This window comes from Pan troglodytes, chromosome 19, assembly GCF_028858775.2.
Source record: "Pan troglodytes isolate AG18354 chromosome 19, NHGRI_mPanTro3-v2.0_pri, whole genome shotgun sequence".
Taxonomy (NCBI): Eukaryota; Metazoa; Chordata; class Mammalia; order Primates; family Hominidae; genus Pan; species Pan troglodytes.
In genome coordinates, this window is record NC_072417.2 from 11,114,529 (window position 1) to 11,132,975 (window position 18,447).

At 46.7% G+C, this 18,447-nt stretch overlaps 1 protein-coding gene and 1 pseudogene across 5 annotated transcripts in view; both read right to left on the reverse strand.

Moving 5' to 3' along the window:
• Nucleotides 1–18,447, reverse strand: part of VPS53 (VPS53 subunit of GARP complex) — a 240,471-nt gene that overhangs the window by 148,831 nt on the left and 73,193 nt on the right. For all 5 annotated transcript variants that reach the window (XR_010152741.1, XR_010152740.1, XR_010152739.1 and 2 more), the window contains 2 exons: nt 13,569–13,684; nt 11,086–11,205 (listed from right to left, as the gene is read on the reverse strand). Coding sequence is in view for 1 of the 5 variants with exons in the window: in XM_009431509.5 (XP_009429784.1) it covers nt 11,086–11,205; nt 13,569–13,684 (236 nt within the window). In the remaining 4 variants the exon portion in view is untranslated. The remainder of the gene's footprint in view (nt 1–11,085; nt 11,206–13,568; nt 13,685–18,447) is intronic.
• Nucleotides 14,455–15,534, reverse strand: LOC107969100 (small ribosomal subunit protein eS4-like; annotated as a pseudogene).

An 18,447-nucleotide genomic window follows, 5' to 3' on the forward strand; every position in this document is an offset into this window, starting at 1 on the left:
CAGGCAAAGATTTCAGAACACAACTTTTCACATGACTTCTACACTTTACAGACAGCAAGACAGTAAATTTGAGAAACGGAAGCAATGCAGAGGGTGGTAACCCGCCTGCCATCTCCCGCCCCTTACAACAAATAGCTATTTCTATCATTTCCAGATGGTTCTACCATCAGCACGTAAACATAAGGGAAGCAAATTCACCAGAAAGGATGCTAAAAATAAGAAGTCTGGACTTTTCTCAAACGTTTATTACCTCTTAAAAAAACAATCCTAGTCAAGCACTGAAAATAAAAATAAGAAGTTGTCTCCTCTTGTGCTCTTTTTAGTGTTATTTTTTTTTCCCCCCTGAGACGGGTCTGCTCTCTTACCCAGGCTGGAGTGCAGTGGCACAGTCTCGGCTCACTGCAGCCTCCACTTCCGGAGCTCAAGTGATCCTCCCATTTCAGCCTCCCAAGTAACTGGAACCACAGGCACACATCACCACACCAGCTCACTTTTTGTATTTTTGGTAGAGACAGGGTTTCACCATGTTGTCCAGGCTGGTCTTGAACTCCAGAGCTCAAGCGATCTGCCTGTCTCGGCCTACCAAAGTGCTGGGATTCCAGGTGTGAGCCACCATGCCCAGCCTTTTTAGTGTTACTTAATAGCACATATTCTGTATTAACCTACACAAAATTATTGCAAATAGAGATTGCGAAATGAACTAAAAGATAAGTAAATCCTCCTGTGTTTGCAGCAACCTTATGTGATAATGAACGTTTGGAGCACTGAAATATATTCATAGAATGTTGGATTTTCTATTTTTCAGGAATGTGATTATAACAGTGATTATTAAGTTCCTTCAAATTTTTAAAACTACCTCTTTGAACAAATGTTGAAAAGCAAAGAGCCCACCAAAAGTACAGGCAGCAAAAGCAAAAAGAAACAAGTGGGACTACATCAACCTAAAAAGCCCGTTGGAGAAATGCAGGTGGAAACCACAATGCAGTGTCACTTCACGTCCTAACGGGGGCACCTTTTCATGTTTATTGGCCATTTATTTATCTTCTTTGGAGAAATGCTTATTCAAATCCTTTGCTGGTTTTTTAATTGAGTTGTTTGGCTTTTTGTTGTTGATTTCTGGGAATTCTTTATATATTCTAGATATTAATCCATTATCAGATAAATGATTTGGAAATATTCTTCCCATTCTGTGCATTGCCATTTTACCCTGCTGATAGTGTTTTTTCATGCACAAGTTTTAAATTTTTTCATAAAGTCCCATTTATCTATGTTTTCCTTTTGTTGCCTAGGACTTTGGTGTCATATCCAAGAAACTGCTGCCAAATACAGTGGTGTGAAGATCTGCTCTTCGTTTTCTTCTAAGAGTTTTAGAATTAGGTTTTACATCCAGGTTACAGATCCATTTTGAGTTATTAACGAATCCCTATGCTGGTTTCTGCCAAATAAAAGTTAGTTCTGTCATGTTCCTGCCATGCACAACCCCTTCCTTTATACCGACTGGAGATCGGCTCCCACACACATCTCCGTGACCGCGTGGCCACTGCCTGATAAGGGTCTTACCTTTTCTAACCCGTACCACTGACTGGAGATCGGCTCCCACACACATTTCCGTGACTGCGTGGCCACTGCCTGATAAGGGGCTTATCTTTTCTAACCCGTACCACTGACTGGAGATTGACTCCCACACACATCTCCGTGACCGCGTGGCCACTGCCTGATAAGGGTCTTACCTTTTCTAATCCACACCACTGACTGGAGATCAGCTCCCACACACATCTCCGTGACCGCGTGGCCACTGCCTGATAACGGTCTTATCTTTTCTAACCCGTACCACTGACTGGAGATCGGCTCCCACACGCCATCTCCGTGACCGCGTGGCCACTGCCTGATAAGGGTCTTATCTTTTCTAATCCATACCACTGACTAGAGATCGGTTCCCACACACATCTCTGTGACCGTGTGGCCACTGCCTGATAACGGTCTTATCTTTTCTAATCCGTACCACCGACTGGAGATCGGCTCCCACACACATCTCCGTGACCGTGTGGCCACTGCCTGATAAGGGTCTTATCTTTTCTAATCCATACCACTGACTGGAGATCGGCTCGCACACATATCTCTGTGACCGCGTGGCCACTGCCTGATAAGGGTCTTACCTTTTCTGATTCATACCATGGAGTGGAGATTGGCTCCCACAAACATCTCCATGACCGTGTGGCCATTGCCTGATAAGGGTCTTATTTTTTCTAATCCATACCACGGACTGGAGATCGGCTCCCACACACATCTCCGCGACCATGTGGCCACTGCCTCCTAAGGGTCTTATCTTTTCTAATCCATATCACTGACTGGAGACTGGCTCTCACACACATCTCCGTGACCGCATGGCCACTGCCTCCTAAGTGTCTCATCTTTTCTAATCCATATCACTGACTGGAGACTGGCTCCCACACACATCTCCGTGACCGTGTGGCCACTGCCTCCTAAGTGTCTTATCTTTTCTAATCCATATCACGGACTGGAGATTGGCTCTCACACACATCTCCGTGACCGCGTGGCCACTGCCTGATAAGGGTCTTATCTTTTCTAATTCATACCACAGACTGGAGATCGGCTCCCACACACATCTCCGTGACCACGTGGCCACTGCCTGATAAGGGTTTTATCTTTTCTAAATCATACCATGGACTGGAGATCGGCTCCCACACACATCTCCATGACCGCGTGGCCACTGCCTGATAAGGGTCTTATCTTTTCTAATCCATATCACTGACTGGAGACTGGCTCCCACACACATCTCCATGACCGCATGGCCACTGCCTCCTAAGAGTCTTATCTTTTCTAATCCGTATCACGGACTGGAGATCGGCTCCCACAAACATCTCCGTGACTGCGTGGCCACTGCCTCCTAAGGGTCTTATTTTATCCAGACTCCTGTACCTCTATAATCCACTAGACTTTTACAAAATACAAGTGAGATCATGCCCCCCGCACTTAAAATCTTTCACTGTCCACAAAATAAAAAATAAATTATTTAGCAAGGCATATAAAACCTGACCCGATCTACCTATGCAGCCCTGTCTCCCTCTGCTGCCTCCAAACTCCATGAGACTCCCTCTTCCTTCTTTCCCCCATTACTGTCACGTTGGTAAGATCCCACCCATTCTTTTAAGATTCAGATTAAAACAGAATTTGTCTATGACCCCTGCCCTCAGCCCCTGCTTCAGCCTATCAATTCCTCTTCTGAGATCCTGCTATGCCTTGTACAGCATATACCAGTTTTGTTACATCTGTTACGCTGGAATCTTCTATTAATGTCTTTCTTCTCCATACAAAAATGGTGAACTCTTTGAAGGCAGAGAGTGTGTATTTCTTATCTTTGTGCCTTCAGTTCCCTAGCACGGGGCCTAGGATGTAGAAAATGCAGAGTAAATATCTATCATGCAAATGAAGAAAAGAACAAACGAATGTGAAAGAGATCAACTCTGAATCATCCTGAGAGCAGGGGTAGAAGGGACTGCCTTCCTCCTCCTCCCCCATCCGCTGACAGCAAATCTGCCTGCTCCATCCAGGCTCCTTCTTTCTTGCAGCTCATAAAGTCCTGTTCGCCTGCTTTCTTGGCTGCCTGACAGTCCAGTCTGATAAGGTGATCAGCTGGCTCTAGGTGTGAGGGGTAGGAAGGATGAGGGAAAGGGTGGCAATTTCCCTAGCGTTCTGCCAAGCTCGGCAAGATGCACACTGAGCACACGTTGCAACCTCCCATTCCTGCCCCGGAGCATCAGAAATAATAAAAAGATTTTCATGAAAATCCAAATCCAGACAAGAAAAGTGGTATACTAGAAGCCTGAGGACTTCCTGGTAGGAAGGTTGACAGAAAATCACTGCCCAAAAATGCTTCTCGAAAATGAAAGACATGAAGGTGGCGATACCAGGAGCAGGATGGGGCCGCTGTCCATGTCTGCACCCACACCGTGAATGTGTGAATGCTCACGTCAGGCGGCAGGGGTGGGCCTCTGGGTCTGAGAACTTCAGCAGTAGCCAGAGGGGCTGCCAACACCCAAGAAGACCAGGGAGCCTCCAAGCCTAGGAGATCAGCCGCTGGGACACCCACCTGGCAGGTTTCTCCAGGTCTGGCCCCCCTCTCTTTGGAAAAGCTGTCTGTGATACACTTAGCCAAGTAGCAATTCCCATTTCTCGCCCACGAGCAGGTAGCAGTAAAAGAGCATTCTTGATCAGACTAATAGAGAATGTCAAAAATAAAAATAAGGCCGGGCACGGTGGCTCACACCTGTCATCCCAGCACTTTGGGAGACTGAGGCAGGTGGATCACTTGAGATGTCAAGAGTTCGAGACCAGCCTGGCCAACACGGTGAAACCCTGTCTCTACTAAAAATACAAAACTTAGCTGGGCATGGGTGGTGGGCGCCTGTAGTCCCAGCTACTTGGGAGGCTGAGGCAGGAGAATTGCTTAAACCCAGGAGGCGGAGATTGCAGTGAGCTGAGATTGTGCCACTGCACTCCAGCCTGGGCAATGGAGTGAGACTTGGTCTCAAAAAATAAATAAATAAAATAAAAATGAGGTTTCAGCTAAGAATCACTAAACATTTGAGAAATGCTAAAGAGAAAGAATTGCCATGCTGAACAAACTGAAGATCTTACACTGGAGAACAGAGGAATGGAACAGGCACTGAAGATCTTACACTGTAGGACAGAGGAATGGAACAGGCACTGAAGATCTTACACTGGAGGACAGAGGAATGGAACAGGCACTGAAGATCTTACACTGGAGGACAGAGGAATGGAACAGGCACTGAAGATCTTACACTGGAGGACAGAGGAATGGAACAGGCACTAAGATCTTACACTGGAGGACAGAGGAATGGAACAGGCACTGAAGATCTTACACTGGAGGACAGAGGAATGGAAGAGGCAATGAAGATCTTACACTAGAGGACAGAGGAATGGAAGAGGCAATGAAGATCTTACACTAGAGGACAGAGGAATGGAACAGGCACTGAAGATCTTACACTGGAGGACAGAGGAATGGAACAGGCACTGAAGATCTTACACTGGAGGTCAGAGGAATGGAACAGGCACTAAGATCTTACACTGGAGGACAGAGGAATGGAACAGGCACTGAAGATCTTACACTATAGGACAGAGGAATGGAACAGGCACTGAAGATCTTACACTGGAGGACAGAGGAATGGAACAGGCACTGAAGATCTTACACTGGAGGACAGAGGAATGGAACAGGCACTGAAGATCTTACACTATAGGACAGAGGAATGGAACAGGCACTGAAGATCTTACACTGGAGGACAGAGGAATGGAACAGGCACTGAAGATCTTACACTGGAGGACAGAGGAATGGAACAGGCACTGAAGATCTTACACTGGAGGACAGAGGAATGGAACAGGCACTGAAGATCTTACACTATAGGACAGAGGAATGGAACAGGCACTGAAGATCTTACACTATAGGACAGAGGAATGGAACAGGCACTGAAGATCTTACACTATAGGACAGAGGAATGGAACAGGCACTGAAGATCTTACACTGGAGGACAGAGGAATGGAAGAGGCACTGAAGATCTTACACTGGAGGACAGAGGAATGGAACAGGCACTGAAGATCTTACACTATAGGACAGAGGAATGGAACAGGCACTGAAGATCTTACACTGGAGGACAGAGGAATGGAACAGGCAATGAAGATCTTACACTGGAGGACAGAGGAATGGAACAGGCAATGAAGATCTTACACTGGAGGACAGAGGAATGGAACAGGCATTGAAGATCTTACACTGGAGGACAGAGGAATGGAACAGGCACTAAGATCTTACACTGGAGGACAGAGGAATGGAACAGGCACTGAAGATCTTACACTGGAGGACAGAGGAATGGAACAGGCACTAAGATCTTACACTGGAGGACAGAGGAATGGAACAGGCACTGAAGATCTTACACTGGAGGACAGAGGAATGGAACAGGCAATGAAGATCTTACACTGGAGGACAGAGGAATGGAACAGGCACTGAAGATCTTACACTGGAGGACAGAGGAATGGAACAGGCAATGAAGATCTTACACTGGAGGACAGAGAAATGGAACAGCCACTGAAGATCTTACACTGGAGGACAGAGGAATGGAATAGGCACTAAGATCTTACACTGGAGGACAGAGGAATGGAACAGGCACTGAAGATCTTACACTGGAGGACAGAGGAATGGAAGAGGCACTGAAGATCTTACACTGGAGGACAGAGGAATGGAACAGGCACTGAAGATCTTACACTGGAGGACAGAGGAATGGAACAGGCACTGAAGATCTTACACTGGAGGACAGAGGAATGGAACAGGCACTGAAGATCTTACACTGGAGGACAGAGGAATGGAACAGGCACTGAAGATCTTACACTGGAGGACAGAGGAATGGAACAGGCACTGAAGATCTTACACTGGAGGACAGAGGAATGGAACAGGCACTGAAGATCTTACATTGGAGGACAGAGGAATGGAACAGGCACTGAAGATCTTACACTGGAGGACAGAGGAATGGAAGAGGCACTGAAGATCTTACACTGGAGGACAGAGAAATGGAACAGGCACTGAAGATCTTACACTGGAGGACAGAGGAATGGAACAGGCACTAAGATCTTACACTGGAGGACAGAGGAATGGAACAGGCACTAAGATCTTACACTATAGGACAGAGGAATGGAAGAGGCAATGAAGATCTTACACTGGAGGACAGAGGAATGGAACAGGCACTAAGATCTTACACTGGAGGACAGAGGAATGGAACAGGCACTGAAGATCTTACACTATAGGACAGAGGAATGGAACAGGCACTAAGATCTTACACTGGAGGACAGAGGAATGGAACAGGCACTGAAGATCTTACACTGGAGGACAGAGGAATGGAACAGGCACTGAAGATCTTACACTGGAGGACAGAGGAATGGAACAGGCACTGAAGATCTTACACTGGAGGACAGAGGAATGGAAGAGGCACTGAAGATCTTACACTGGAGGACAGAGGAATGGAACAGGCAATGAAGATCTTACACTGGAGGACAGAGGAATGGAACAGGCACTAAGATCTTACACTGGAGGACAGAGGAATGGAACAGGCACTGAAGATCTTACACTGGAGGACAGAGGAATGGAACAGGCACCGAAGATCTTACACTGGAGGACAGAGGAATGGAACAGGCACCGAAGATCTTACACTGGAGGACAGAGGAATGGAACAGGCACCGAAGATCTTACACTGGAGGACAGAGGAATGGAACAGGCACTGAAGATCTTACACTGGAGGACAGAGGAATGGAACAGGCACTGAAGATCTTACACTGGAGGACAGAGGAATGGAACAGGCACTGAAGATCTTACACTGGAGGACAGAGGAATGGAACAGGCACTGAAGATCTTACACTGGAGGACAGAGGAATGGAACAGGCACCGAAGATCTTACACTATAGGACAGAGGAATGGAACATGCACTGAAGTTCTTACACTGGAGGACAGAGGAATGGAAGAGGCACTGAAGATTGTACACTGTAGGACAGAGAAATGGAACAGGCAACCCAGTGCTTTAACAAACACGTAATTTCTATTCCGTGGGAGAGACATGAGAATATTATGCCCATGAGAAAAGAATCAGCTAGATATGCTGGAAATTAAAAAGCTGGATTTTTAAAATAAAAATTCAACAGCTGGGCCAAATAGCACAATGGATGCAAGTGAAGAATAAATTAAAATAGGAAGACTGGGTTGAGGAATTCTTTCAGAAAGCAGTTCAAAAGGACAAAGAGATGGAAAGCATGAAAGGAAAATTAAGAGACATGGCAGCAGATCTAGAAGATCCAACGTTCACGTAACAAGAATTCCACAAGGAGAGAATGCAGAGACCAAGTTGTAGAGACTACTCAAAGAAAGGAATAAAGCAGAATAATTTCTTAGAGTATGAGAAACTCATGAGTGTTTAGATGAAGAAGACAACTGGGGCTAGGTACAGTGGCTCACGCTTGTAATCCCAGCACTTTGGGAGGATGAGGCAGGAGGATCACTTGAGCCCAGGAGTTGAAGACCAGCCTGGGCAACATAAGAAGATCCCACCTCTACAGAAAAATGTTAAAAATCAGCCAGGCATGGTGGTATTTGCCTGTATTCCTGGCTACTCAGGAGGTGGAGGCAGGAGGATCACTTGAGCCCAGGAGTTCCAGGTTGCAGTGAGCTATGACCACGCCACTGCACTCCAGCCTAGGCAACACAGCAAGACTCTGTCTCAAAAAAACAAAACAAAACACTAATCTTACTAGCTACAAGGAAAATGAAAATTAAAGGAACCGGATACCGTTTTCAACCATAAGATAGATAAAAATGAAAAACAACAATATCAAGTGTTGCTGAGGGTAAGGGTGCTCTCATACTGTACAGATCGTACTACAAGTATATAAAGCTTTGCTGGAGGGCAAATGGGCAGTAGCTACTAAAATTTTAAATGTATACAAACCTATAACCCAGAATCTGTCCCAGAGAAATACTTGCATATGTGCAAAAGGGGGCATATTTTAAAAATTAGAAACAACGACCTAGTGCTACCAAAATGGTGAAATAATCTGCGGTATGTTACGCTATGGGGTTCTGTGCATCAATTCCAGAGAATGAAGCAGGTCTATACATACTGATGAGAAAAAAAATATCTAAAATACATGTGGTTGAAAACAAAAAGCAGTTTTTAGAATAAAGCGTAAGGCATGAAACCATTTAGTTAAAACAAAACAAAGCAAAAACAAAGCCATTAACTGAAACTATAGATTTATATAAATACACACACAAATCCGGAGAGATAGGATTAAAACTATAGATTTATGTAAATACACACACAAATCCAGAGCGATAGCCACTGAAACTACAGATTTATGTAAATACACACACACAAATCCGGAGCGATAGCCATTAAACTACAGATTTACGTAAAGACACACATACAAATCCGCAGCGATAGCCATTAAACTACAGATTTACGTAAATACACACACACAAATCCGCAGTGATAGCCATTAAACTGATAACAATTACCACCTCTGAGGACAACAATGGGATTCTGAAGTCTAGGTAAAGGGAACTTAGGTTTCACCTGTATACATATTTGACCTTTTTAAACAATAGAAGATGTGGAACCAGGTGCAGTGGCTCACGCCTGTAACCCCGATGCACTGGGAGCCCAAGACCAGCCCTGGGCCACAGAGTGAGACCCTGTCTCTACAAAAAAGTAACAAAGTTAGTTGGGTGAGGTGCTGCGTGCTTGTAGTCCCAGCTGCTTGGGAAACTGTGGTGGGAGGATCAGCTGAGCCCAGGAGTTCCAAGCTGCAGTGAGCAGTAATTCTGCCACTACACTCCATCCTGGGTGACAGAGTGAGACCCTGTCTCTATTTTTTAAAGTCTATGTGTATTATTTATATAATTACAAATAAGGAAACTTAAGGAAAACAAAGAAGCCTGTAGCATTCGGGCCTTATTAAGAAGGCAGAGTCAGAAACGTAGCTGCTGCTCAGTAACAACGCCTTCATTTCTTCTTTGCTGCAAGGAAGGTTAGAATTTGTCAGTTGTGACGGTCTCTGCCTTCTCAGCGTTCTTCCTGCCCCTCCTTCTAACAGAAAAGGTGCTGCATCAACTCCTCCTAGTCCTCCCTTGGAATCCTCATCCTCCTTCGCTCTGAGAAATTACTTTCCTTTCCACTGGATCTCAATCTGGGATTAAAACTCAACAGCAATAAGAAGGAAAGAATAAGGTTGGGGGGAAAGTCATCTTTTTATCGTATCTGAAGTTTTTGTGGTTCACTGTATTTTTTTTTTTTTTTTTTTTGAGTCTCACCCTGTCGCCCAGGCTAGAGTACAATGGCAGGATCTCAGCTCACTGCAACCTCCACTTCCCAGGTTCAAGTGACTCCTGCCTCAGCTTCCCGAGTAGCTGGGATTACAGGCACCTGCCACCATGTCCAGATAATTTTTGTATTTTTAGTAGAGACGGGGTTTTGCCATGTTGGCCAGGCTGGCCTCGAACTCCTGACCTCGGGTGATCCACCCGCCTCGGCCTCCCAAAGTGCTGGGATTACAGGTGTGAGCCACCATACCCGGCCGTGGCTCACTGTATTTTCTAAAGACTGCCACAGCAATCTATCCCATCCCACATGCTTTTTGTAACAATGTGACTTTGACATTCCTCCCGTTAGCGGGTGGGAGAAGACTATGTTCCTTCCTCTTGAATCTTAGCAGCCTTGTGACTATGGCAGAAGTGATGCTATGAAATTTCCAAGGCTTGGTTCTCTTGGGACGCTCATTCTTGGAACCAGCCACCTTACCGTGAGGAAGTCCAAGCAGACCGTGGAAGACAACAAAGAATCCCAGCAACGGCCTGGCCGAGCTCCCAGCTGACAGCAAGCACCAAGGAGCCAGCCATGAGAGTGAGCCAATGCATTCTCCAGTCCCCTCCTGAGCTGCCTCGGCTAATGCTGCATGGAGCAGGGATGAGCTGGTCCCCGAGCGAGGCCAAATTATACGTGCAAAACAATTATTGTTTTAAGCTACTAAGTTTTGTGCTGGTTTGTTACAAAGAAATAGATACCTAGAACAGTTTCTCTCACAAATGGGGACAACTGAGAGTTGTCCATTTATACAACTGTAACTATCTACCACAGGCAGCTTTGGAAGACATGGGAAGGGGTAAAGTGGGGGAACGTCTGCACCAGACAGAGTTAGATCAGGTAGCATCTGAGATTCCTTCACACACTAAGACTCTGCAGTGAACACGCTGAGCTAAGTGCTTAAGCACTTCCTAGCACCAGGTCCTTTTCTGAAAGCAAGATCACTTCTTCCGGTGACAGTTTACCTTTCGGAAAGTTTAGCTGCCGGATCTGCGGAATCCCCATATACTTTCCCTCCAGTGACAGTTTACCTTTCGGAAAGCTGCCGGATCTGCGGAATCCCCATATACTTTCCCTCCGGTGACAGTTTACCTTTCGGAAAGCTGCCGGATCTGCGGAATCCCCATATACTTTCCCTCCGGTGACAGTTTACCTTTCGGAAAGCTGCCGGATCTGCGGAATCCCCATATACTTGTGGAAGTGCTCCAGGACATTCATCACACCCTGAAGGAGATTAGCAACTTCTCCGTATTGTCTTCGCCTGGTCATGGCTCTGCAAGGAAAGAGTAAGTTTAAAAGCCTAGAAAAACACTAAAGACGCAAGATACAGACACAGAACAACCCACGCTAGCTCTCAAACAGATATCAACTCAGCTGAATCAACGTTCGCTGAGCGCTAAGTATATAAGCTGCTGTGCGTTGTGGGAGGAAAAAACAGGATCTGGTCCAAATCCTCAAGGTGACACCATACAGTAAGGGAGAGAGTCAAGTACACATCTAACTAGTATCAAAAAGGATGAACTATGTTCTAAACAGAAGTACAAATTATGTGCTACGGCAGGAAGAATGTGTGAGTGATGAATTCTCATTTGGTGTGGGGAGGGGAATCTGGGAAGACGATGAATTTAGAATTTGGGTTGGATATTATGGGATTAGCAAGCTTGGGACAGAGAACAGGGGTAGGGATGTTACTATCTGAGGATTACAGCCTATGAGCAAACCAAACACAAAGGGTGCGGCCAGGCGCGGTGGCTCAGCCTGTCATCCCTGCACTGTGGGAGGCCGAGGTGGCTCACGCCTGTCATCCCCGCACTGTGGGAGGCCGAGGCGGGCAGATCACGAGGTCACGAGATCGAGATCATCCTGGCCAACACGGTGAAACACCGTCTCTACTAAAAATACACAAAATTAGCTGGGCGTGGTGGTGGATGCCTGTAATCCCAGCTACTCGGGAGGCTGAGGCAAGAGACTCGCTTGAACCTGGGAGGCGGAGGTTTCAGTGACCCGAGATCGTGCCACTGCACTCCAGCCAGGGTGACAGTGGGAGACTCCGTCTCAAAAACAAAAACAAAAATACACAAAGAGCAGCACTTTAGCTATTAACTGAAATCTGTAGGTTCTAAGGCGTCTGTATCACAGACCTCTACTTTCCCTACTGCTAAGGTTAATGACGCTTAAATAAAAGGATGCTGATAAAATCAAGTTACGCACAGGGAGGAAATATAAACTATTAGATCTAAATTTTTCATTAGGGTTGGGTTATTTCATTAAATTTGTAATTTATGAATTTCCACAAGAGGCATTGAAAAAGACAGGATTGGCCGGGCGCAGTGGCTCAAGCCTGTAATCCCAGCACTTTGGGAGGCCGAGGCGGGCAGATCACGAGGTCAGGAGATCGAGACCATCCTGGCTAACACGGCGAAACCCCGTCTCTACTAAAAATACAAAAATTAACCGGGCGTAGTGGCGGGCGCCTGTAGTAGTCCCAGCTACTCGGGAGGCTGAGGCAGGAGAATGGCGTGAACCCGGGAGGCGGAGCTTGCAGTGAGCCTAGATCGCGCCACTGCACTCCAGCCTGGGCAACAAAGCCAGACTCCATCTCAAAAAAAAAAAAAAAAAGAAAAAGGATCAAGTTCAAGCCAAGGTGTTCCGTTGCTACCACCACCTGGTTTTACCACCGCCTGGTCTTACCACTGCCCGGTCTTACCACTGCCTGGTCTGATGGTTTGGTGGACACCGACCACCCCACGAAGGAACAAATGTGATCACCCTCTGGCCTCCCTCTGGCCGCTGCTCTCACTGCTCACAGGAGAGTGGACCAGGCGTCCCTGGAGCTCATCCAATACCTAGAGAGGTCAGGAAGGGGCCCGCCCCTCCTCCTCTTTCCCTCAAGGCACTCTCCCACTTCCCCCACCCAGGACTTCGAATGCTGCATCTCAGTTTCTATGACGATGCGCTTTCCCTGTCCACACACGGAATCACACTGAGGCTGGAGCAGGGGGAGTCCCCAGCCTGAGACGGGCCACAGAGGTGAGCTGGAGTGTCAGAATCTTGCTAGTAAAGGAGGCTTTAGATTGCTCCTTTGTAGTAAATCACCAGCTCTTCCTTCTCTATTTCTAATGTTCTGATGTATCATTCCCTCCACAAGCCAAACGGAAAGCTACTTTATAAAAAGTAGATTGAAAAAAAAAAGTGGTTTGAATGATTGAGTTCTGTCTCATAGGGTCTCTTCCATGACAGCGCAACTCAGCCCAACGCAAGCAGGAAACCTGCTGAGGCAGAAGCAGCAGGGAGTGAATATGGGCCTGTGTCACTCTGTCTGCCTGGAGTGAATATGGGCCTGTGTCACTCTGTCTGCCTTGATGGTACAGAGCCACAGCCTGAAGATGGGCCATATTCTTGGAGTCGTCCTGAAAGGCTTCTGGGGTCCCCTTCTGACTAGCCGCCAGTGTTTGTTAGGTTCCGAACACCAGAGGGCACAAAGCAAAAATGGTGACTGAACACTTGAAGCCAATTTGCAGAAAGTGGGGCAGGATGGTGAGACTTTCCTGGCTGAGAAGTAAATAGGCGACAACACCATTTTCTCTATACGATACATTTCCCGTGGCCCCAAAAGAGAAAGTTGGCATTGCTTACTCGAGGGAGTCGACACCTCCTGCCAGCATGTGCAGGTGGTTCAGTGTGGTGATTGAGGTGGTCAGGTGGCGTTTGGCGTGATCTAATTGCTTAATATCACGGGTGATTTCTTTCACCTAAACATTGAAAAACCACAAGAAAGAAAGGAAGACGGTCAAGAAAGATGTAAAACACTTCTGCAAGTAGCTCCGTAAGAAACGAATGCAGATGAAGCAGGGAAAAATCTCAGGTTAGCAAACATTCTCACAATACAAAATAAAAATAATTTCCAACCAGGCATTTAAAATTTAATGTGGCATCTCTTTGGACTTTACTCAGGGTTATAAAACCTTCAGTTGTGAGCATGAAATGAACTTTATTTTTTTACCCCAAATGAAATGATCCAAACAGCAATTCAGTATTGAGCACACAGGACAGAGGAGGTAAGCACAGCACCTTTCCTTGAACAAGGTGAGGAAAGTGTGCCTTCTGGTGATGAAGCCGCTGGGCCATATAAAACACCTATCAGTCAGTACTAGGTACTCAGACGGTCTCTACTAATGGAATGAGGGCCTGAGCTTCCAGCAAAGAAGACTTTCAAATCTCAAGAAGATTGAAATATAAGCTCTGTAACATACGCTTAACATGTAAGTTACTAGGAGGGCAGGTGCAGTCTTCAGGGAGTGAGAAGGCAATTTGGGGAGTAAGAGCCTGACAGTGTTGTTTCAGCAGGTCCAAGAGAAGAGAAGCTGTCTCTGGGAATGCAAGTATATTTCAGTCACCAGAAAAGCATATTCAATAGAGAAGTTGGAAAAATTCCCCAACTTTACTAACACCCAGATGAAATCATCCACTGTGTTTCTTGGTCCATGCTGACTAAGAAATGTGTGTGTGTGTGTGTGTGTGTGTGTGTGTGTGTGTGTGTTTTATCATGCCACATTATTTTTAATTACGTACAAAGATCTAACATGTCACCCACGGACCATTTCACCCGCTGCTCTGTTTGGCCGCCAGTCTCTTGTCTCTCTCTTCAGCAATGGTGAGGCGGATACCCTTTCCTCGGGGAAGAGAAATCCATCATTAGTTGCCCTTGCCAATAGTGAAAATGTTGGAAACTCGAATGCCAAAGCTGTTGCCACTGGTGTCTTTCACATGAACCACGTCAAAAGATCCCGGGTACCTCCCTCTGTTGGGGATCACACCAACTCTTCCCAGGTGAGCACCTCCAGTCACCATATACGGCTTGCCAGTGTCGAACGTGATGAAATCGGTCATCTTGCCAGTCTCCAAATCAATCTGAATGGTGTCATTCACCTTGATGAGGGGTCAGGGTAGCGGATGGTGCGAGCAACATGAGTCACCAGATGAGGGATTCCTTTTGTGCCCACAAAGATTTTTCTCACTTTGCACAACTTGTACTTGGCCTCCTCAGGTGTACAGCAAAGCAACCTTTGGTGTCATGGATCAGATGGAAATTCTCTCCTGTCTTGTCAATGCTGATGACACCCATGAACCCAGCAGGGTATGTTATATCAGTTCGGACCGTGCCATCGATCTTAATGAACCGCTGCATGCAAATCTTAAGTCTGTTCCTTAGGAAAATGATGAGGGGAAGACACTCTCTCAACTTGTGGGGATTGGTGGACGGACGAGGAGCAAACACACCGGTCAATTTATCCAGCATCCAATGCTTTGGAGCTGCTACCCGCTTCAGATGCTTCTTGGCACCACGAGCCATGGCTGCATTAGGCAAGGAAAAGAGGACCTCTGTCTTCCGGTGCACGTAGCGAAAGTTTCTTAATAGCAATTTGGTTGCCCAGGTTCTGTGACACCTGGAAGGAAGGGAGTGCCCTGGATACCAAACACAAATACTGTAGTCACTGGATAGATACATCCCATTAAAGTGAGTAACTTGGCCATGAGTTCATGGATAGATACGTCCTCATTAAAGTGAGAAACTTGGCCGTGAGTTTGTGGATAGATACATCCTCATTAAAGTGAGAAACTCGGCCGTTGAGGTCGTGGATAGATACATGTCACTAAAGTGAGAAACTCGGCCGTGAGTTCTTGGATAGATACATCGCACTAAAGTGAGAAACTTGGCCGTGAGTTCGTGGATAGATACATCCCACTGAAGTGAGAAACTCGGCCGTGAGTTCGTGGATAGATACATCCCACTGAAGTGAGAAACTCGGCCGTGAGTTCGTGGACAGATACATCGCACTGAAGTGAGAAACTCGGCCGTGAGTTCTTGGACAGATACATCGCACTGAAGTGAGAAACTCGGCCGTGAGTTCTTGGACAGATACATCGCACTGAAGTGAGAAACTCGGCCGTGAGTTCGTGGACAGATACATCGCACTGAAGTGAGAAACTCGGCCGTGAGTTCGTGGACAGATACATCCCACTGAAGTGAGAAACTCGGCCGTGAGTTCGTGGACAGATACATCCCACTGAAGTGAGAAACTCGGCCGTGAGTTCGTGGACAGATACATCCCACTGAAGTGAGAAACTCGGCCGTGAGTTCGTGGACAGATACATCCCACTGAAGTGAGAAACTCGGCAGGGAGTTCGTGGACAGATACATCCCACTGAAGTGAGAAACTCGGCCGTGAGTTCGTGGACAGATACATCCCACTGAAGTGAGAAACTCGGCCGTGAATTCGTGGACAGATACATCCCACTGAAGTGAGAAACTCGGCCGTGAGTTCGTGGACAGATACATCCCACTGAAGTGAGAAACTCGGCCGTGAGTTCGTGGACAGATACATCCCACTGAAGTGAGAAACTCGGCCGTGAGTTCGTGGACAGATACATCCCACTGAAGTGAGAAACTCGGCAGGGAGTTCGTGGACAGATACATCCCACTGAAGTGAGAAACTCGGCCGTGAGTTCGTGGACAGATACATCCCACTGAAGTGAGAAACTCGGCCGTGAGTTCGTGGACAGATACATCCCACTGAAGTGAGAAACTCGGCAGGGAGTTCGTGGATAGATACATCCCACTGAAGTGAGAAACTCGGCCGTGAGTTCGTGGACAGATACATCCCACTGAAGTGAGAAACTCGGCAGGGAGTTCGTGGACAGATACATCCCACTGAAGTGAGAAACTCGGCCGTGAGTTCGTGGACAGATACATCCCACTGAAGTGAGAAACTCGGCCGTGAATTCGTGGACAGATACATCCCACTGAAGTGAGAAACTCGGCCGTGAGTTCGTGGACAGATACATCCCACTGAAGTGAGAAACTCGGCCGTGAGTTCGTGGACAGATACATCCCACTGAAGTGAGAAACTCGGCCGTGAGTTCGTGGACAGATACATCCCACTGAAGTGAGAAACTCGGCAGGGAGTTCGTGGACAGATACATCCCACTGAAGTGAGAAACTCGGCCGTGAGTTCGTGGACAGATACATCCCACTGAAGTGAGCAACTCGGCCGTGAGTTCGTGGACAGATACATCCCACTGAAGTGAGAAACTCGGCAGGGAGTTCGTGGACAGATACATCCCACTGAAGTGAGAAACTCGGCCGTGAGTTCGTGGACAGATACATCCCACTGAAGTGAGAAACTCGGCAGGGAGTTCGTGGATAGATACATCCCACTGAAGTGAGAAACTCGGCCGTGAGTTCGTGGACAGATACATCCCACTGAAGTGAGAAACTCGGCAGGGAGTTCGTGGACAGATACATCCCACTGAAGTGAGAAACTCGGCCGTGAGTTCGTGGATAGATACATCTCACCGAAGTGAGAAACTCGGCAGGGAGTTCGTGGGTAGATACATCCCACTAAAGTGAGACACTCGGCCGTGAGTTCGTGTGCCCTGCTCTTTCAGGGTCTGATCACCCTAGGTGAACTCATACAGGTTATGACCTGCACAGCTCAATTCCACACCCATGATCCTGCAAGCCTTACCTGGATCTTAGCTATAAAAAGCCTCTTTCATGGGGACTTCCCCATCAAGCCTCCTCTCCTTCTATAACCTCCAAACAATCTGTTTCCAATGAATTAAAAAAAAAAAAAGTTTAAGACCACCACCACTTTACCAAATACTTAAATTTGGGGCAAAAAAAATAAAAATAAATAAATCAGGAGTGGCATAATAAATTAGATATAGAAGGCTGAAGATTGGCCCTGTAACCTGATCACCCACTTGCAACTCTGAAATCAGCATCCTTTTTCCTACAAAAAAATCTCTGTATCTCTTCCGGGGTTTTTAGCTTCAGTCTAACATAGGGAGTCTTTATTTATTTATTTATTTTTTATTTTTTGAGATGGAGTTTCGCTCTGTCGCCCAGGCTGTAGTGCAGTAGTGCGATCTTGTTTCACTGCAGTCTCCACCTCCCAGGCAAGTGATTCTCTGCCTCAGCCTCCAGAGTAGCTGGGATTACAGGTGTGCTCCATGACGCCTGGTTAATTTTTATATTTTTAGTAGAGACACGGTTTCGCCATGTTGGCCAGGCTGGTCTTGAACTCCTGGCCTCAAGTGATCCCCCCTCCCTGGCCTCCTAAAGTGCTGGGATTACAGGCATGAGCCACCGTGCCCGGCTGCATCAGGGGTCTTTAACCACTGTGTTCAAAGTCACATCATCTATGACTCTTCCTGGTCCCTGCATCATTAAATCCTAAATATTCTCCCTCTGCTTCATCTCAAGACTCTATCCCTTCTCTCTATGTCCTAAATATTCTCCCTCTGCTTCATCTCAAGACTCTATCCCTTCTCTCTATGTCCTAAATATTCTCCCTCTGCTTCATCTCAAGACTCTATCCCTTCTCTCTACTCCTTCTTCGGGCCCTCACTGCTCTGCACTGGAGCTGACTGGTCTCTTTATTCCCAGGATCTCCCGTCACTCCCCATCCCACAGCCTGTGTTTCTCTAGACAAACTGAACCACTGATTTT